Genomic DNA, 21753 nt, shown 5'->3' with positions numbered 1-21753 from the left:
AGGTCTGATTCACAACTCTGTACTCTTTTTCCCACTGACTAAACTATTTCAAAGAAGCCAAATAAGTTACTGAAAATCTTTATATACAAATCCATGAATGAAGAATTATATCACTGAAGTACATTCATTGCGTCTATTAATGCTTCAGAATTTAAAAAAAAAATACTCTGTTACCTGTAATAATAACTTGATTTCTTTCACTTTCCACACCTTAATATTTTAAATTTCAATATTTAAAAACCATGAGTGTTTTACTCAAGAATGAAAATAAAAGAACTACTCAAATTACAGAAGGGAAATTGATTACTGGAATGAATTCCACCCAATACTGCATGAATTTCTAATAGATTAAAAAGTCACCTGACCCTTTCAAACATACCAAGTCTGCTATTTTGACTAGGAATTTTATAAAACAAGATTGTCAGGAGACTATCCATGCTGCTTGCAAGATCAGAAGTCAGGTGATAACAACCTGCCTACTAGTATTTCAACATGAATGATCCAGGGTTGGGAAAATGTCAGGGGTGTGGGGTGGAGAAGGTCAGTGTGGAACATGAAGGAAAACCCATTGAATATGAGTAAATCTGGACTTATATGATGTAGGATTCAAGTTACTTATGAAAGTAAACATAAAGTGTTATGAAGTATTAAGAACACATATTAACTTTAAACTAAAAGCATTTAAAATATCCATGCCTTTTTTTAAGGAGTAAATGCATAACTTCTTGAGATGGGGCCATGCAAATGTAAAATTGTTAAAATATCCCTATGTGTTCTTAATATGCTCCAATTCTTCTGGCACCTGCTTTCAATTCCTGGCTTTCTCTTACCCTCTTACCACCAGGAATCCCAAAAGCTAAGTCCATTTTCTAGTATACTAAATTGTACTACCTAAGGGATGCATACTTTTCCTGTTTTATGATTCGCTTTTTAAAACTTCAGCAAAGATACAGTGCTATGAATGTGTGTGTTGGTTGGTTGAAGTTACATGTAGAATCTGGATACTTAATCAAGAATTCATGGTCTGGGGCTGGGTGGCAAACACACATCAGAAAGGCCACCTCAGAGAGAACTACCAGTGCTTCTGTATCCATGTCCTTGAAACACACCAAATGTTAGGTAGGGATTTTCACTAGTGAAATTAGTGGTTTGCTAATCAGCAAAATGAATGTTAGAAATAGGCTCTTCTTGATGAACTTAGTGGTATTCAACAAATGTACATTGGCTATAATTTCGCATGAACAGGATGTAAGAAACTAGTTACTTGACCCTTCGTTCTGTGTCCAGTCATTGGTTTGGAGGATATCGGGGGGCCAAGTCTTTGTATTACAATATGAGTGCTGTTTCTGGAATATCGTCACTTCTTTTCACGTGAAGGGGTGGTCTCAGCACCTACAAAGAACAAAGTTGGGACTTCATAGAGAATACACACCAAGTTATACAAAATGTTCAGTGCCTGCCTACTACTAAGTGCTTAAAAAGTGTCTAAATGTGAGGCTGACCTTGGTCTAAAAGCTTGTATTTTAATCTGGCACTAAGGTCATGGCACATGGCACAAATTTATATCCCCAGATTTTTAAAGCTCTTTTTGTAAGTCACAATGGTAAATTAATTTTTTGTGAAATTGCCCATAGGTACCTTGTCACCTCCTTAAGGACTCCAAGGTCTTAATCCACAGGTAAAACTTTAAGGTGGAACATCTACCCTCCATAGTGAATGACTAGGGAAGATGGTTTTGGTCTGAAAGAGCTTTGAGCGGCCTTAAACCATACTTCACTGGGTGGTAATATTCCGACTTTGACCTCTAGTGTTTTGTTGTAGGTGACTACATGAATCTTCAAGAGTTTAAAAAGGCACCTACACCTTCCAAACATACTAAATTTGCTACAACAGTTTTGGACTTTGTTTTTATATCAGTACCCACCTGACACTAAAGTACTACTCATTTCCAGCAGCAAATAATTAATTAATAAGAAAACTGGAGGCTCTCTTAAGGTCTTACGGAGTTTGTTAATTTTGTCATTCTTAGAGTTATGTGGGCTGTAATACTTTTACTACATAAAGAATTTATTGTTACTATGAAACATAATTTCTTTTTTTTTTGAATTTTAAATTTAAATTCAATTAATTAACATATAATGTATTATTAGTTTCAGAGGTAGAGGTCAGTGATTATGAAACATAATTTCTTATAGATAATTGTGTTGTTTCATGCTATCCTAAATGAAAACTCTATTAAATTTGGTGGTGTCCGTGAAGGACATGTACTGTATAAAAGCTGCCCATAGGTACCTTTCCCTGTACACCAAAGCAGGCTTAGACATACAACAGAAGGGCATTTTAACGACTTTAGTAAGTGGTGCTATAACCAAGCATATAAATATTTCATTTGGGAATTTTTATCAGCTGACTTCTGAAGCAATGATGTCTTTCCCTTTTCTTTGGCATCAACTCAACACGTATGTGAATAATTTTGTTCATGCATTTGTTATTATAACTATATGTTTGCTCATGTTGATTGTTTGCAAACATTTTGCATATAAAGGAATCACCTGCACTTATAAAATATTCTCTCTGTTCTCCAAATTTCCACTGCATTCAGTACAATGCCAAATATAAAATGATGGTGAATGATTATATTGATGAGATAACTATTTTGCTGAATGATTTTTCTTTTTCTTTTTTTTTTTTTTTTTTAAAGATTTTATTTATTTTCTTGACAGAGAGAGACATAGCGAGAGCAGGAACACAAGCAGGGGGAGTGGGAGAGGGAGAAGCAGGCTTCCCGCAGAGCGGGGAGCCCGATGTGGGACTCGATCCCAGGACCCTGGGATCATGACCTGAGCCGAAGGCAGACGCTTAATGACTGAGCCACCCAGGCGCCCTTGCTGAATGATTTTTAATTAATTAAATAATGTTCATTTTCTTTGGCTTAAAATACTACAATATTTTCTCATTGTTAGATGAGCTTTAGCTGACTTAAATTGTTAGAGGAAATAGCCAAATGTCAGTCTGTCCAAATGCCTTAATGTGTCTCCTTAATATAAATTAATATATGTGCAAAATCAATAGTTTCAGATCCAAAACTTCTAGCTTTGCTTCTGGTAGTTTTTTAAAGGGGACACAGCATTAATAGGATGCTTAAAAATAGCAACTCCCTGTAGAACCTTAGAAAAAAGAATATGTTCCTTTAAGAAAAAAAACTAATATTTTTCCAAAAATTATTTGGTCACTTTTTCAAAATTCAGTTAAAGAAAACTCAAACCCTAAAGCTATATGAATTTCAACCTAATACTGTTTTTGTTTTCACTGCATAACTAAAAAATCGTCACTAGCATAGTTCCTCAGAACATAGGAAATATTTGCTGCATGAAGGAATATAAACATTAAAAAATGATCATAAAAAATGAACCAAGCTTAATTTTAAAAAGACAAAATTTTTTGTAAGTCAAAGTATTAAATGATTTACCAGTTACTTCTGGTGATGTTCATTTTCACTTTGTACAGAAGGTGGAGCCAAAGACAAATTTATCCACTGGCTGGGACTCTCTCATTAAACAAAACAGAACAAAACAAAACAATTCTTCCTTTGACAAATCTTTTTTTTTTTTGTATGTAGCCTCACAGTAAGATATACTTGGAGATAGAGGTGGAGAGGTGGTCTATCTATCAGAATAAGTTCAGATTTTACCCAGGTGGAGACAAACTTTGATCCTGAAATCTCTCTCAAGGATGATAGAATGCTAAATAATGGGAAGCAAGTCTCAGTTAAGTGAATTCTCTGGAGTTATGAAGCAAATTGTCAGACCCCAGAAATACATCTACTGAAAAAGGATTCTAGCACAGGTCAGTAATATGTTGGGAAATCTTCACTGTTCTAAAGGAAGTATGATTGATCAACCGTCACATTAAGAACACATTTTATGGCTGGTTTTACCAATTTAGGTAGAGTATTTCTGAACTTGCGTATTATTGAGGTCCAAATTAACTTCTGCTTCCTTACTGTCCAATCATTATTAGATAAAATGGAAATTTGGGGCATAGAAAGGATTATTCTGATGCTAATAAAAGGAAATCTATAAAACAATGCCATTTTACTCCAATACATAATCACCCTAGACCCTCCCTGTTTTAGATAATCCTTTGATTCATCTGTGCGGAGTCCTCCAGAGGTCTTGCAACCTTCAACTCTGCTCAACTCACTCTTCATTTGTAGTCAGCTGATAACCTCACCATTTTGAGAAGTTATCTTCAAACCCTAGCTTCCTAATGCTCATGCTCTCCACCCCAAAACGTTTTTTTTTTTCTTTATGCTCTGCATTCACTCTTGTTTTAAAGGAATAAATGTCCTTTTTTCAAAGTTGAAACTCTCCCAGTACTTAGGTGATATTTCCTTACAAATAAGCCCTTGTGGTCATTCTAAATACCCTTCTCTTTCCCAGATTCTACCTTGCCTCTTTTTTCTTTTTTTTTTTATTTGCTTACATTAAGTGAGGAAATCCACTCGGGCTGTGTGTGTGTGGCTTTTTGGCACATAGCCTAAATCATCATATCTCTTAGTAATCTCATCTGTACCTGTTATTTTCAAACATCAGTTCTATGCGTATAATCCCAAATCTTATAACAACTTTAACCTGAACTCCATAGCCAATATTTTAAATTTCTAGTGAGATATCTTTACCTAGATGTTTCACTTCTTCATACTAAAATACTCCAAATCAAAATCATTACATCTCTTTCAGCAAATCAGTTCCTAATCCAGACTTCCTTTTTTGTGTTAGTAACTTTTTCCCAATCAAAACTCCAAACTCTGCTTCCACACCTTCTCTCCCTTGTCCTCCTCATTCAATCTGTCATCAAGTTCTGATAATTCTATTTTCCTTTATCTTTCTTACTCCTAGTAGCCTAGTTCAAGTTCCCATAACTCATTCCTCTACCAGTACAATGTTCTCCTTACTCATCTCCAATCTACAGCCACCAATTATTTTTGGATGTTTATACTACTCGTTGAAATGAGAGTAATCCACCACAGTTTATGTGAGATAGGCATTTTAAGTCCTTAAAAACGAATCCATCTGTTCATCTCTTTAAAAATTCCAGAAGTTGGTATTTTGGAATAAAGGTAAAAATGCAAAAATACAGTTGGTTCTCATATTAAGAAATCCTCACAGTTCTGAAAAAGAGTCTATTCTCTACTGTGCCAATAACGTGCATTTTTCAACCCACAGAGCAACAAGGATACAGCAGACTCTGAGGCTGGCCCATGGTGGTGCCTGAAGAGGCTGTGCAGATGACGGCAACTGTAAGTGACTGTCCCTCAGCCCTCAAGAGCAGTAGTGCCTGACTAGCAAATCAGACTGCGTCCATTTCTTCTGCACAGACAAGACCTAGCAATCAGAGAAATTACAGTTCTCGGAAGTCAGTGTTTATATTGATGAAATGGCATTAGTATTTCTGAGAATACGAGAAAAACATATTTAAAGAAATCTGTCCCACAATTTTTACAGAACATTTCAATCGAGACAAGCTTCTAAGTTCAGGTAAGTGAGATTCTTTATAAAAGTACATGACTGGGGCGCCTGGTGGCTCAGTCAGTTAAGTGCTTGCCTTGGGCTCAGGTCATGATCCCAGGGTCCTGGGATGGAGCCCCGAGCCCCATGCCGGGCTCCCCACTCAGCGGGAAGTCTGTTTTTCCTCTTCCTCTGCCCCTACCCCTGTTTGTGCTTTCTCTCTCGCTCACTCTCTCTGAAATAAATAAAATCTTTAAAAAAAATAAAATAAAAGTACATTACTGGTCAAAATGTAACTCATCAGCACTGCTAAGAATTATAGTAGGAGTTTCTACCAGGCACTTGGAGAAGCTGGTAGGTGTTCACGAGAGAGAACTGGTTGTCAGTGTTCTAACAGGGAAGCCATTCACAGTAACCCACCTCCCCTTGAGCATTATTACTTATAGGATCACATTTTGGTAGAATTATTCCAAAAGAAGAGAAAATCACATAGAGTGTCTTTTAGGAATGATTCTGTGAAAATCATTTTAGAAATAAAAGATATAGTATATTCCATATGTTAAGAGAATATTTAATTACTGGCTCATGCTTTCACTAATCCCTTTGGCTTAGGAAATGGTTCAAGTGATATCCATGAATAACTTAATTTGGTATAAAGAAATTCTTTAGTTTTATTTCAAGTTGGTCATATAGCATAGACTAAAAAGAAAAGGTAAGAGAATACTTAAACATCAATATTCTTTTGTACACTAACAAAACATAATTGAAAACAAACACAATTTTTTGTTTAAAAAACCTTGTTATAAAATAATCACAACTTTTCAATCATGCAACTAATTCTGAATTAGCATTTTAGGAAATTTTTAAAATAAAATGAATAAATTCAATAATAATTGTACTTGATAAATAATTTTACTAAAGAAAAACACATAGTAATGTAAACTAAATGAAGCACAGACTTTTTTTTTTTTAAAGGGGGGAAGCAGAGTTTCTTATAATAAAGAGAATAAATCACATTTTCATGAATGTTTTCTGAATTGAATACAATAATTTTCAGTTAGGACAACACAATAGACTCATGTGAAGGACAGGACGATATATATACAAGACCAAAGCAATATTCATGGGTTGCTGAGCTTGGAGATATGAAAGTCAGATTACGATTTCTACTTCTTTATTCACCTTCTTCAACTTAAAGAAAAATGTACGCTTGGAAATAGTATAGCCCAGCAAATGAGAGCAAAATTGTGTCTTAAAATAACAACATTTCAAAAGGTGTTTTATAATCATTTTAATGAAAGTAGGGAAAGGTATCTGTCAGGAAATATTTGCCATCTCCTTTTCTTGGTACTTGTATTAGTGAGAAAAGAGTAAGGAATATTCAGGCTAGATGAGTTTGCTTTGTTTCCAGAAAATAATGGCCAAGAGATTTCCCTGCCCAACTTCAGGAGCATCACTGAAGCCTGTTTATGGGGAATTGTCCTACCGCAGCCCTCTGGCATGGCATCTGGGGAGTCCTCAAAGGAGTACCCACTCTAAGAATGAGGCAACATAACTCAGGCTATTATAAACCTTAATGCAGAATGCTGAAGAGGGAAGTGGAGGAAAATCATCTAAAAATTGTATGCACAGTTCTGCTGTCATTGGTCAAAAAACTCTACAGTGGGTTTTGGAGAGGGAGATGGTCACCAGGAGGGTCAATAGTTTTGGGATCCACTTAATGCCAACTTACATGTGGGTATTTCATTAAAAAAAAAAAAAAATCCTGACATTTCACTGCAAATGCATTATTTTTTAATGCATTGCCATGAATGGAACTGAGATATTATAAATTTTCGGTTCCTCAAAGATCTGGTAGAGGTCAGATACCACGAACTCACAGTCAAAATGTTTTATATACAATACAGTTGTAAATATAAAACTAGTTTTTGCTAAACTGAAAGAAAGAGTAAAAATTCAAAGCAGTCGGGGGGGGGGGGTTGGAAGGTAGATTTGGGATGGGCATACCACCATATATGTTCATTTTTGCAATGTCTCTCTCCCATCCCACCATTTCCTTTGTTAATTGTCCCTACTTAAATTAAGAGGAAAGGAATTAGATCATCAAATAACTCACACCCACCTTTAACTTCACACACCTTAGCCAATATCAAACAAGTTTGCACTGGCTAAACTCTGTTCCACCATTTTTATTTACTGCAACATGAAACATGCAATATATATATATATAATTGAAGAAAAGATTGTAGTATTGTAAAATACAGAACTTTTTATTATCCCTGGACTTTTGGTGAAACAAGCACTAACTAAAACCAGTAATTGCTATCTATAAAGAGTAGCTACAAGTAGTGGCATTCACGTCTCGAATGCTATTCCATTTTTCTCGTCAGCAAATTTAAACTACAACTTGATCTGAACCTGGCTATTCCTCTGAGCCTTTTCTCCCCCACCCTTCCACGTTCACCGGCCTCCTCCCCACTCTCCTCCCCGCCTTTCCTCTGCCCCTCCCCTCCTCCAGCCCCTCCTCCTCGTTGAGTCAGTGGCTTGAAACTTTTAAAAGCTCTGTGCTCCAATTAGAAAAAAGCTTTTACGAGGTATCAGCACTTTTCTTTCATTAGGGGGAAGGAGTGAAGAAAGTACCAAACAGCAGCAGACTTTTAAACTTTAAATAGACAGGTCTGAGTGCCTGAACTTGCTTTTTCATTTTACTTCATCCTCCAAGGAGTTCAATTACTTGGCGTGCCTACTTCTTTTAAGAGAAAGAGTAAGTTAAAAAAAAAAAACAAAAAAACCTTTACCTATTCGTTTCTATTTCTACACGTAAAAGTTTTCTAAAGTTTTAAAATGTGTTAAATGTAGCTTTGATATGATACTGTAAGTGGAATGATGTACTTGAAAATGTGTCTATAGTTTTACATTTAAAATTGAACGGTCAGTATTTTCTTAACTGTTGAAACGTTTCTAACAATAATGCAACAGGTAAAATAAGATCCAAACCTTTCCGATTAGAATAAAGCACCAGTTTACTGGATATTTGGTTCTTCATTTTAGAGTATAATTTTACTTTTTTTGGTAATCGATAATAGTCTAGGTGTTTTGTAACTGGGGTGGGGGGGGATGATTGGGGCCTGGGTTGGGGATTTGACAGACAACATCACAAAAAAATCAAAGTGCAAATTTGCTTAGCTTGCTTTCTATAGAGTTCTACACTTTGTGCTTTTTCATATGTAAATCCTGATTGATGTTCTATAGCTGTGCAAAGCAAACTTCTTAACAAAGTGCTTTGTTAAGACCTTGCGGTTACTTGACTTCCACGTGGTCCCTTCCTAGAATTTTCCCCAGTAAACAAAAAGATATAAAAATCAGAGTTGTAATATTGAGGTTTTTAAAGCAACAGTAAGTAGTTACTTTGTGTTAGCAACCACTACGGAAACATGAGACCCTCAGGAGAGCCACCTTTTTTACTCGACCACGTTGGCAATTCAGCAGATGAAATCCCTTGAATGGGTGGTGGTTACTTACAAAGCATTAGAAGGGAAGAAGAGACGTTTAGAACAAAAGTGAATGCCAGGGTGCATTTCCAAAACCGTCTCCTAAGACTGAAACTCTTAGAAAGAATATGAAACAAAATTTCTTAAACAGCGCCTTAGCGGGAGCTAGCCACCCCCCACCCCTCCGACCCCTCTTCTGCCTGTCCGAACCTGTGACAGACTTCAGAACTGTAGGGCAACTTCGGGTTGGAGTTGCTTGAGTGCTGCCTGTAGGCAGTGATTACGTTGATTTGTTATGTTAAAGGGTTCAGTTTCTTAAATGCTCTTGTTGGTAACACGCCTTCTGTTAGCCAGAGGTGCAGCCATGCATTTTCGTGCCCGCTAAGGATTTTGTCTGTTCACACTTCACAGGCCAAAGTAATTAGTTTAAATTCTTGGTGCGACGCTGAGGTTTGAAGTATTTGCACCGGCGAATGCTGAAAAGCAAGTAAAAATGAAAGCTTATGCGGAGGCTGGGGCGGGGGGGGTGGGGGGGGAGGAGGGGGGGCGCGGGGCGCCTCTGCCATCTTAGCATCCGTCGGGCTCGCCCTGGACTCCTGCGCTGCCCGACCGCGGGGTTTGTCGAGGTTTGCTACGTTTCCCTGAAATCGTTACCAGTCAAACCGGGCTCAAGTCCGCGGCCGCCACTGTAAAGAAAGGGGAGGGGGGGAGGAGCAGGGGCAGATGGACTTGGTGCCAAATGGTAAAAGAAGAGCAAACGATTAATTTAATTAAACGTGTCAATCCAATTTACCTTCCCTCCCCCCTCCTTTTTTTTCCTCTTAAACTTGTTGAATCCTACTGTGTAAACGTTGGTAAGGCAATCTGAGTACCTTGGGAATTACCGTGCTTATACTGCACTTGTAACTCTCTTGGAAGTTCTCAAAAACTTCCCAAGAATGGGAGTGGGGAGCCGGGGGGAGGAGGTGCCCGTAATGAAATAAGGGAAGAGCTAATGACGTGTCCAAAGGCAAATCAGTACGGAATTCGGAAACTCAAACCTTGAGTTCCGAGCAGCGGATTGCCCACACTATCCTCTTCGGCATCCAAATGTTTGCTGAGCTTGTCAGATAAAGTTTATCATAATCTCACCTTGACCAACCTCATAGTCATCCTCACCCTGAGACGTGCCTGTGTTTCTCTTCAGAAGTGCAAAGTGGGGGTGGGAAAAGGAGAGCTATACATTGTTGGTAGCTTTGGGTTTATTTGGAGGTGGGTTTAATTTCTGTATCACCAACCAAGTTAGTGAGAAAAAGGTGCTTCCTCTCACCCTTTGAAAATTGGGCACACTTGATCACAAAGTGCCCCGTTGCAATTTGAACAATAGATTGAGATTTCTTAAAGAAGCCAAATTTTTATTTTTGTGCAAGGATTGTTGAAAATAAAAGCCTGTAGTAATGCAGAGACCTCATTAAATTAATTCCATCTCAAATAATGAAAAAAAAAAAAACTGGTTAGGTAGAAAACACCTCTGGGGAAGGGTAATTTTTCCAGGTAGGCCAATTGACTGAAAATTATGGCAGGAGTAGGTTCTGTCCTGGCAGTGTGTATGTGTGGTGCTTTGTACTTCCCAAAGTCAGAGTATAGCTGTCACTTGTCCTTTGCATGGAAAATGGCAGTAGTAGTGTTATGCGCCTACTTTCTTCACTGTTTAAACAGGTTCCACATTTTTCTAATGCCTTTTAGAGTTCATCACCACAGCTGCCATCCACTTGGTTTCTCACCCTTTACTGTATGATTGATTCCCACATTGCCGACCCTCTCTGGGACACAAGGTTTCAAAGATATTCTGTAGCAAGCATCTAAAAGGGTGTGTTTGCAGATACTGAGAGTTGTTTTCTTAGATGTTTCCAATTCCTGCATAGAGAAGGATGGAAACTCATGATACAGTGCATTCCTTCCTTTCTTTTATAATATCCAGAGGTATCGCTTTGTATGAAGCTTCAGAGCCTTTTAATATATGATACCAGAGGGAAGGGAATGATAGGGAAGTCACCAGTGATTAATACTTTCTACTCCACCTTTCCTGTTGTTCTGACTTCCCTCCAAGATTCTTGGTTGTTTAAATAGATTGTTGAAGCTTATCCACAGACAGCAGTTCAGCTCTGGAGGGAAAAGTAGTTTAATTTAGTGTTTATCATTAAGGTCAATATGCAGTATAGGTAAGTCAAGTTTAAGAAAAAAATCCCCAGGATTTCTCCTTCATTGGGAGATTAATTGATTGTATATATTTTTTTGATCCTTGGGATAACTACCTAAAGTCTTCACTTAACCTGTCTAAATTCACCATTTGGCTATGTAGGTACATACTGTCTTTTGCCAAAATGAAAACACAAACCATGGTGAGATACGTATATCAATGGCTTTAGCCTTAAAATTTTCCGTAATCTTTATATCCAAATTTCCCTAGCTTTCTAATTAATTTCTAGAAAATATGTTTTATGGAATGCTTAAAATTCACAGTAATACAGAAATGGAGTGGTGGGGTTTTTTTTGTGTTTGTTTTTAGCAATTTCTGTGAGCCAGATATGTCCTATAGGATATGGCTCTTTTCATGATTTGGGGAAGATGCCTTCAAATACAAACAGACAGGCAGACATTCTTCAAGGTTTTTTTCTCCTTATCAACTGATAAAGGGTAAATTCTTCCTTCTCACAGATCTGTATGGGATTGCTAAAATAGCAATATTGTACTCATTACAAGAACATCTTGAAAACTAATTTTGATTACCATTAGGAAAATGTTAATCATTTCCTAGTTGCTGTTTTGCTAAAGAAAATATTCCAAGATAATAAAATACATGAGCTGTATCTATATCTAAAGATCTTTTAAAGAATAATAACTAAACTTCATTGAGCTCTTAAAAGAGCTCCAAGTACATGAGTTATCTTATTCAGTGCTCACTGAAGAAAATGGACTGTTCTTAATCAATACACTTGTGAGCACCCTAATGGTGTGTTTACATGTTGAGAAAATAACCAGGCTATTCAATAAAAATAGTCAATTCGGAGGTGAGTGGAGGGGAACACCAAGAACTGACAGAAATTACGTTTTTTAAGCTCATCAGATCACAATAGAAGAACATGGCTTTTTGCCTGCGGCTTCTGGCTTAGGGTTTTTCTTCTAGCACCCATGAAGTGACCATGAGACACTTCTATTAGTGGGGGAGTTGAGTGGTAGCTGCAGAACTGGAGCGGGGTGTTGTCTCTCTTTGGTAGGCCTCATACTATCTTTGGAGTCCCTCACCCCTCAACATCCATCTCATCTCAATGTTCTGTGGACGTTGATGTAGATTGACTTATGTGATGAACAGGGGTAAGAACCAAGGAAAGAAAGGTTAGTCTCTCCCCACCCCACCCCTCGCCCACCCCCACCCCCCAAAAAAAACAAACCATGCAGTTCTATGCTATGCATCATATGCCTGAGGAAATAAAATGGTGTCATTCTTTATAGAGGAATCTAAGGATAATCGGGGAACCATGAGGCAGAATTGTAAATAGATGTTTAAATGGAGTAGGTTTGACACACCACAGAGTTAGGGTAACTGTCCAGGTATAAGGAAGCAAAAAGTTGTGTATTATTTGAACCGGGAATATTTGCCATGGTACCCGACTCAAATCACTTAATTGCCTGCGTAGACGACTACACCGAGATGTTCTGTTACCCAGGGTTGCTATCAGCAACCCTTCAGAGCTCCAGGCCTACCTCAAGATTTGTCATCCTTGAAATAGAAACAAGTTTAAACAGGCTGTTTCTTCTATTGCGAGACACCCTGGTGTTACTTATTCTCAGCTGTGATTGCATCACGTAGTACAGAGTGAGAATACTGCAGAATTGGGGGGATGACAGCACGCGGTGGTTGTTTTAAAATCTTAACCTGTAACAACAGAATAGTAAGACTGAGTAAACATCTATGATACCTGACGCAGTGCTGCAAGAATCCCAAATTACTATGATGTCACGTAATAAATTCAAGAAGCTCTTTGTTAAAGAACCTTTTTTTTTCTTACATCAGTCTTTACTGACTGCTCAGGAATCATTTGAAGCATGTTTCAACAGACAGTTTTCTGTTTTAGCAATTATCACTTGAAAATTTAATGTCTGTATAACAGGAGATGCTGAGAGTCCTTTTTTGTTTTTTTTTTTTTACTATGAAAGTCCCTTTTTTATTTATTTTTTTTAAAGATTTTATTTATTTATTTGACAGAGAGAGAGAGAACACAAGTAGGCAGAGTGGCAGGCAGAGAGAGAGGGAGAAGCAGGCTCCCTGCCGAGCAGGGAGCCCGATGCGGGGCTCGTCCTGGGATCATGACCTGAGCCGAAGGCAGACGCTTAACCGACTGAGCCACCCAGGCGCCCCAGAAAGTCCCTTTTTTAATTAATTTGAAACTTCAGAGTTTGGGAAATACATAAGAGAATCCCAAAGAGGTAGTAAACAACACTGATGAATGGAACCTGGTGCCCTTTTTTTTTTTTTTTTTTTTTTTGGTACAGGCCTCCTTTAATTCATTTAATAGATACTTATTTAGTATCTCTGACTCTTAAGTACTGTGGTCACAGCCGTGGACAAAGACACGCCCTCAAGGAGCTCACATTGTAGTGGAGGAAAGCAGATAGTACTAAGTCCTTGCCATGGAGGGAGACAGACAACAAACAGGTAAATATATGTAATACGTCAAGTACAGCTAAAGACCATTAAAAAAAACAAAACAAAACAAGAACAGGACAAAGGGAATAGGAAGTGAGCGGACTAGAGGGCTGGCTGATGAAGTGAGACCAGAGTGGAGACCTACAGAAGTGAGGAAGTGAACCACAGAGACGGAGCCGAGCTTGAGTGTTCGTTCTTGAGGTTGGCTCTTGGAGGAGAATGGTTTGGCAAGCAGGGTGACTAGGCTAGTGACCTGAAACCTGAGGAGGTGATGATGGCCAAGATGGGGCTAGGAGCAGGGGTGGTGGAGAGATTCGTCAGTCTGGGTTTTGGAGGAAGATAAAGCCTGTAGTATTTGCTGACAGAATGAATGTGGGTTATGTTAATTACGCGTGGATGTGAATATTACCAAGGAACCTCTTGGCCATTGTAACTGTCTTGACTGAGCCCCCTCAAAGACATTTACTGCAAGGGACAGGGGTTCTTCTAAAAGTTAAAGAAAAACATCAGGAGGTTTACATTTTAGCTTAGGGGCTTAAAATTTTTTTGGTTGTAGTATGTTAAACACACAGCATTACACTTTTCCCCAGATAGATCTATTTAATGATTTTTTGAGGAACTTATATAGTCATTTTCTTACACATTTTTAGCCCTCGTGATTTTATTTTTTCTTCATCTTCTCTTAAGTGCTTACTTTCAGTCATAAAAAAGGTGATAGGTGTCACGTCTCATGTTGGTTTTTAACAATCCCATTTGCCATTTTTAAGTCCCTGCTCCAAGCTCATTACAGCTGTCATTTGGGAAATTCTTTAAAATTGAAATTAAAATATTTTCTAGTTTTCCTAACAATTCTTAGTATATTAATGACATGAAATGACTTGACTACGGCTTTGGCATGGTGATTTGCTCTGGCAAAAGGGACAGTCAAAAGTAATTTAAAATTGAAGACTTATTTTCATTTTAAATAAGGTGTTTGAGTCCTTGTGGTCTTGGGGCGCATCAGATGGAAGTGGAGTGACACAAGGTGGTGCTGTGAAGGGTGAGCTTCATTCCCAGGCGCCCAGTCAGCCTCTGCTCCTGATCCTGGGCCACCCCTTTTGCCTTTTTAGGTACTCTCTGTCCCTTCCTGCTCTCCTGGCATTTCCCAGTCCTAAATATTTTGAACAAGAGAGCACCGAAAATGTCAAGGAACCCTTGGCTTGCCTGCTGGCCTGAAACTTCGGAATTACCTGGTGCATTTGTTTAAAAAAGAGAAAAGAGACAAACTAATATCCCAGCACTCTTCCCCCCCACCCAAATCAGATTAGTCAGGCTGGTGAGTGCCAGGAATGTATGTTTTTAACAAATGCTACCAATGATTGTGGTGCGGTTTGGGAACCACTGCAGAGGTGGTCATGCTTGGATATCTATGGCTTTTGGCCTCTAGTCTGGAGGGCCACAAAGAGCAAAGGAAAATGTGCCCTAATATGGTACACAGAGGACAGAAGAAGGATGCTCCACCTGCTGTCAAGCATTTGCATAACTCCTTAACGGAGACCTTATTCTACCTATAAAGTTCCAACCTGGGAACCTAGAGGTGGAGGCATGAATATATATGATGAACATTCAGCTGCCTCCACTGCTGTGCTTTTCTCATGTATCGTATAAAAAATAGACCTGTCTTAATGCTGGTGAATATGAATGAGGGCTGTAGTGTGTAAATCAATGCCAGGGATTCTGTGAACATATAATTATGCCTATTATTTATAAAAAGACATTAATTTTTTGACTAAGACTTGGAAAAATGACAATACTAATGGGGTGGGGGGGTCAACTAGTTGATAGAACTTTTGACTCAGAACAAAGGGAACACCTACCCAGAAAAGGTAATATTTTTGTTACCTCTCCTTGAAAATCACAAGCATTATAAACCATCACATTAAACATTATCTGATGGTCTCTATGATAGTGGTAATGACTGGTTACAGGATACCAGGTGTCTAATTGGACAATTCATCTCATTCAGATGAAAGAGTATAACTCATTAATGCAAATGACAACCGTGTGGGTGCTTAAAGAAAAGACAACTTTGCAATTAAGTTGCTGGTGTATTAAAGAATACTACCTAGTGAACTGCTCAGTGACCCAATTCACATACTTTGGCACTGTGGGGCATTTTTGGGAATCTCAGAATTAGATGAAAGTCAAGTTTTATTTTCCATAGAATGTACCGAAGCTTAGTCATTAATTGCCACAAGCATCTACATAATCCTATTTTAACTTTGAGCCTTGAATAATGATGAAACACTGACCAAAATGACTTCTCAGTATGCCCAGTAATATATCTAAACATGTTTAATTTGTCTTGAGCTCGATCACTGAGTGAATTTGATGAGATGTATGCAGACAGTTTATCATTTTAGAGTTGATTTCGCCGTCCCACTTCCCTCCCGGCAGTTGGAGTATTGAGCAAAAGCAGATGACACTGGCAAAATATTGTAATTCTCTGCAAACAGAATTAAGGCCAATTTACACATCATCACATAGAAACTATCTACTGATAGAGCTCCAAAAATTCTGTTATGTTTGTTTGACCCTCATGGACTGTACTTCTTCATTCCCAGGGTAGTATTTTCTGCTAAATTGTAGGTTTTTTCTTTTACGTTGTCTCACCATCAAACTGTCCATCAAAGCTAAATTACTCCCTATCACTTTGAGCCTTCTTGACTCTTTAACTCTCTTTGTCAACCTTATAAGCCTTTGTTCTTTTTTTCCCTTTGTTCTTTTTTGACTGCTCTTTTCATACATCAGTTTCACTGTCTAACATGTCACTTCGGAATCTAAAATGGCCCTTCCCAAAAGTAGAAGGGAAGCTCCCTTTTTTATGACCATTGGAAAAGCATTATTTCTGTGACCTGCCCACCCACCTCCCACTCTTCCCTTAGCATTCCTTGGCACCAGTCTTTGGGTTGCCATCAAAGACACCCATCAACTGCCAATTTAGATAGCTGGTACATAGTTTCACTTTATGGATCAGCCATCTCTTTGTTCCATCCAGGAAATCCCAGGCCAGATTTCCATTTCATTTTTTCTGGCCCCTGTAGCCCGGAGGTCCAGGCATTAAACAGCAATGTAATGTTGCATGGTGGGGACAAGACTCCCTTGGATTTCATTTACTTCCTACAAGGAGAAGGTGGCTCATAATTGAATACCAGATGAGAAACTTTCATATTCAGATAATGAACATATTTCCAAGAAGCCTGTATAATCCTACTTTCAGTTGCACTATTTAAAATTTCATTACTAAGCTCCTGGAAAGTCTTTGCTTTGCTTGTTTTTGATTATTAAATAATCTTTGACCACTTCGTCCTTTTTTTACTCTCCACTTAATACTCTCTGAAAATTAAACTATATTCTCTGTGCCTGCCACATGTAATGTCACTCATTATTCCCAGCTCTCAGCCCTTGCTAAGATTGTATCAAAGCATGAAAACATTTCTAGCCTTAATCCAGCTTCACTATAATTTTAAAACCAGTGTGGTGCATTGGAAATCCTTAGCCTTGGGATCATAAGTCTCCTTGTGGCTCTACTGATAGTCAAATATTTCCTATACCTTTAAGAGCTCCACTTTCATCAGTTAAATGAACTATTGGCATTAGAAGTATAAATTGAATTAGCTAAATAACTTTTGAGATCCATGTCATCTCCACAGACTTTGCTCCATTTCTCATCCCCAGCAATGGGGAAGTCCTAGGCTTAAGATATCTAGGTATTGATAGAAAAGTTAAATCTAGTCTATAGGATAAGGGCCCAAAGCCTGATAAGGGAACTTGAAAGTATACAGCAATCAAAAGATGAAAAACCAATAATTTTTGCTAGAGATAACACTTTAAAATGGTGTCGTTCCCCCCCCCCCCCCCGCCCCCCGCCCGGCGCCCCTTAGGCTATAATTAGTATTGCGACAAATTGAACTTCTACTTGAAATGTGATGTGCAGGGGTGCCTGGGTGGCTCAGTCGATTAGGTCTCTGGCTCTTGGTTTCAGCTATGGTCATGATCTCATGGGTGATGAGGTCAAGCCCCATGTGGAGCTCCACACACAGTGGGAGTCTGTTTGAAGATTCTTTCCCTCTGCTCCCCCAACTCACGCGCACATGCACTCTCTCTCTAAAATAAAAAAAATTTTTTGTAAAAAAAGAAATGTGATGTGCATTTAATCTTTGCTTGTTTTGAAAGTAGTTTCCTGCACATAATGACACATTATGTCAAAATGGTGTATTTTAGTACAGCATATTTTTCTCTGGGCAGAAGACAGACTTCTGAACCACATAAGTCACTGCTTAAGAAGAAACAGAAGTATAAATGACCATAATATAGAACATGCACAAAATACAATTGAAATAGCAAGGTGAAACAGTTCAGAGTATAATTAAGAATAAAATGCTATATAATAGGATTGAGGTTTGGAAACAGGTTGTGTGTGTTCATGGGTGTTCTTATCCCAGTTCTTAAACATCCATACTTTTTGAATACCATCCTTCAGCATTTTGCTTAGTCATGCATCCAGACACAAGCCTGTCCGGCAAGAATTGTCCTCATTTATCAGATGGATAAAATAAGCAGAGGCACTTAGCATAGACAGTTTCTCAAGTCACATGGTTGAGCAAGTAACATATCTTTGCAAGTTAAGATTGCAATTTACCGGGCACGTCAGCTCTGCGTCTAAGACTTACCATATCTCAAGAAAATTGTGAGACTTGTTTGCAGGGGAAAACGGGACAGGAAGAGTTTGCACTTTTTTTTTTTTTGAAAAGTGATAGAAGGGTATGAGACCTTTTATAATATTTTGACTGTTGCCTGGAAACAACTGTACATTTTAACTGATAATTTCTAGTCCGTGATCATTTAGTTGTCTTCTTGTTTCTTTTCAGGTGGTGCCCAGGCAACATGGGTGACTGGAGTGCCTTAGGCAAACTCCTTGACAAGGTTCAAGCCTATTCTACCGCTGGAGGGAAGGTGTGGCTGTCTGTCCTTTTCATTTTCCGAATTCTGCTACTGGGGACAGCGGTTGAGTCGGCCTGGGGTGATGAGCAGTCTGCCTTTCGTTGTAACACTCAACAACCTGGTTGTGAAAATGTCTGCTATGACAAATCCTTCCCAATCTCTCATGTACGCTTCTGGGTCCTGCAGATCATATTTGTGTCTGTTCCCACACTCTTGTACCTGGCTCATGTGTTCTACGTGATGCGGAAGGAAGAGAAACTGAACAAGAAGGAGGAGGAACTCAAAGTTGCCCAAACGGATGGTGTCAACGTGGAAATGCACTTGAAGCAGATTGAAATAAAGAAGTTCAAGTATGGTATTGAAGAGCACGGCAAGGTGAAAATGCGAGGGGGCCTGCTGCGAACCTACATCATTAGTATCCTCTTCAAGTCTGTCTTTGAGGTGGCCTTCTTGCTGATCCAGTGGTACATCTATGGATTCAGCTTGAGTGCCGTTTACACTTGCAAAAGAGATCCCTGCCCTCATCAAGTAGACTGCTTCCTCTCTCGCCCCACGGAGAAAACCATCTTCATCATCTTCATGCTGGTGGTGTCCCTGGTGTCTCTTGCCTTGAACATCATTGAACTCTTCTATGTCTTCTTCAAGGGTGTTAAGGATCGCGTGAAGGGGAAGAGCGATCCTTACCATGCTAGCACTGGCCCACTGAGCCCCTCCAAAGAGTGTGGATCTCCGAAATATGCATATTTCAATGGCTGCTCCTCACCCACAGCTCCCCTCTCTCCCATGTCTCCTCCTGGGTACAAGCTGGTTACTGGAGACAGAAACAATTCTTCCTGCCGCAATTACAACAAACAAGCAAGTGAGCAAAACTGGGCTAATTACAGTGCAGAACAAAATCGAATGGGGCAGGCCGGAAGCACCATCTCCAACTCCCATGCACAGCCTTTTGATTTCCCTGATGACAACCAGAATTCTAAAAAACTAGCTACTGGGCATGAACTGCAACCACTAGCCATTGTGGACCAGCGGCCTTCCAGCAGAGCCAGCAGCCGTGCCAGCAGCCGACCTCGGCCTGATGACCTGGAGATCTAGAGCCAGGCTTGAGAGCATTGAGATTCCACTCAGTTGTGGAGAAGAGAAAAGGTGCTGTAGAAAGTGCACCTTAGGTGTTCATTTTGTTCCAGTGGAGGTGGTACTCAACAGCCTTTGTCATGAGGCTTAGAAAACACAAAGACATTAGAATACCTAGGTTCATTGGGGGTGTTTGGGATAGGTGGGTGGAGAGGGAGGGGCTAAGGGAGGTACAAGTTGGTATTTAATGTAGTGGATTCAAAGAACTTTAGTTCTAAATATAAGTTGCATTAGGTGATACATAGGTAAGGGCTTTTTCTCCCCCCCCCCCCCATATCCCCTAAGAATAGTTCTGTGTATGTGAAAGAGTGGGTGATATTTTTGGTTAAATACTTTTTTTGTTTTACCATGAAACTGAAATAACTTTGGCCAGGAAACAATACTTCCTGGACATCTTGTTTCATTTTATCAAGAAAAAGTTGGAGGGTTGTCTTTAATGTCCCTGCTAAAACATTCCATTGTTAAAATTTGCACTTTGAAGGTAAGCGTTCTAGGCCTGACCCTCCAGGTGTCCGTGGACTTGTCATAGTGTATTTTCTATTCTTGGTATCAGTTAAAGGTTCAGACAAGGCCCACAGAAGAAGACTTTCCATGCATTTTCCCCAAATATCAGCCAGTCATATGTACATTATTAATTTTTTTTTTACATCTACTTGCATCCTATTAATGCCATCACTTTTTCATCATTCCTCAACTACTGTTCACATTCATTTAATGGTTTCTGTAAACATTTTTAAAACAGTTGGGATGTCACTTAACATTTTTTGAATTAGAGTCAGGGAAGCAAGCCATGCTCAATATTTAACAATCACTTGTATGTGTATGTGTGTGGAAGAGTGTGTTTTATTTGTCATGTATTGGTACAAGCAGAGCAGTATAAACTCACAAACACAGATTTGAAAATAATGCAAACACAGTGTTCAAATTTGAGCCTTTCTCATGGATTTTGTGGTGTGGGCCAATATGGTGTTTACATTATATAATTCCTGCTGTGCAAGTAAAGCACACTTTTTTTTTTTCCCCTAAGTGGTTTTTTTTTCCCCCCGCTATGTATCCTATTGTGGATACTGGTATTTGTTAATTGTGATTTTTTTCCCCCTTTTTTACCCCTCTTTTTTAGAATATAGCAGTAATGCTATTGCTGAAATGGATGATTTTCTTTTTCTGAAATGTAATCATGGATGCTTGAATGATAGAATTTTAGTACTGTAAACAGGCTGTAGTAATTAATGTGAGACACTTAGAAGAAATGCTTAGAGTGGGCTTTTAAGTGTGCCTAAATGAATTTTGCAGTTAACTGGTATTCTTGGTTTTGTCCTACTTAATACACATTAAGAACTTGTATTCTGTTATAAGTTAGGCAGTCTTTTGGAGTGACCAGCAACTTTGATGTTTGCACTAAGATTTTATTTGGAATGCAAGAGAGGTTGAAAGAGTTTCAGTAGTACACATGTAACTAATTTATTTGAAATATACCCTAAAGAAATCTACCAGTTTCTTCAGATGCCTTTTTAAACTCATCAGAGATGATTAGTGAAAATGCAGAGTATCATACTTTTCTTCTTGCATGTCAGCTACATAAACAGTTTTGTACAATGAAAAATATTAATTTGTTTGACATTCCATGTTAAACTACTGTCATGTTCAGCTTCATTGCATGTAATGTAGACCTAGTCCATCAGATGTGTTCTGGAGAGTGTTCTTTATTCAATAAAGTTTTAATTTAGTATAAGGATAGCCTCTATATCCTGTGTGATTTTTAAACCTTGTAGTACATCTGTTCACGATTATCAAAGACATTTCCATCGGTTATGATGATTTAGGCAAATAAGATTCACAAGTTTCAGGAGTCTTTAAAACAATTATCATTAGTTAGGTTCAGTGCAACATTGATTGTTAACATTTTTGGGTATTTGTTCAACTGAGAAGAAGATAAAGTACCCAAGTGTAG

General features: G+C 38.6%; 1 protein-coding gene across 1 annotated transcript; it reads left to right on the top strand.

Moving 5' to 3' along the window:
* The first annotated feature begins 8075 nt into the window (after positions 1-8075).
* On the top strand, positions 8076-21539 carry GJA1 (gap junction protein alpha 1). The gene is made up of 2 exons (XM_036119017.2): positions 8076-8274; positions 18599-21539. Exon 2 carries the CDS (start codon positions 18615-18617, stop codon positions 19761-19763), a length of 1149 nt encoding a protein of 382 aa, XP_035974910.1. The 5' UTR covers positions 8076-8274; positions 18599-18614; the 3' UTR covers positions 19764-21539.
* The last annotated feature ends 214 nt before the right edge of the window (positions 21540-21753 follow it).

The sequence above is a fragment of the Halichoerus grypus genome, chromosome 9, assembly GCF_964656455.1.
Source record: "Halichoerus grypus chromosome 9, mHalGry1.hap1.1, whole genome shotgun sequence".
Classification (NCBI taxonomy): Eukaryota; Metazoa; Chordata; class Mammalia; order Carnivora; family Phocidae; genus Halichoerus; species Halichoerus grypus.
The sequence above is the reverse complement of the archived record's forward strand: the minus strand, read 5'-3'. Positions and strand labels throughout refer to the sequence as shown.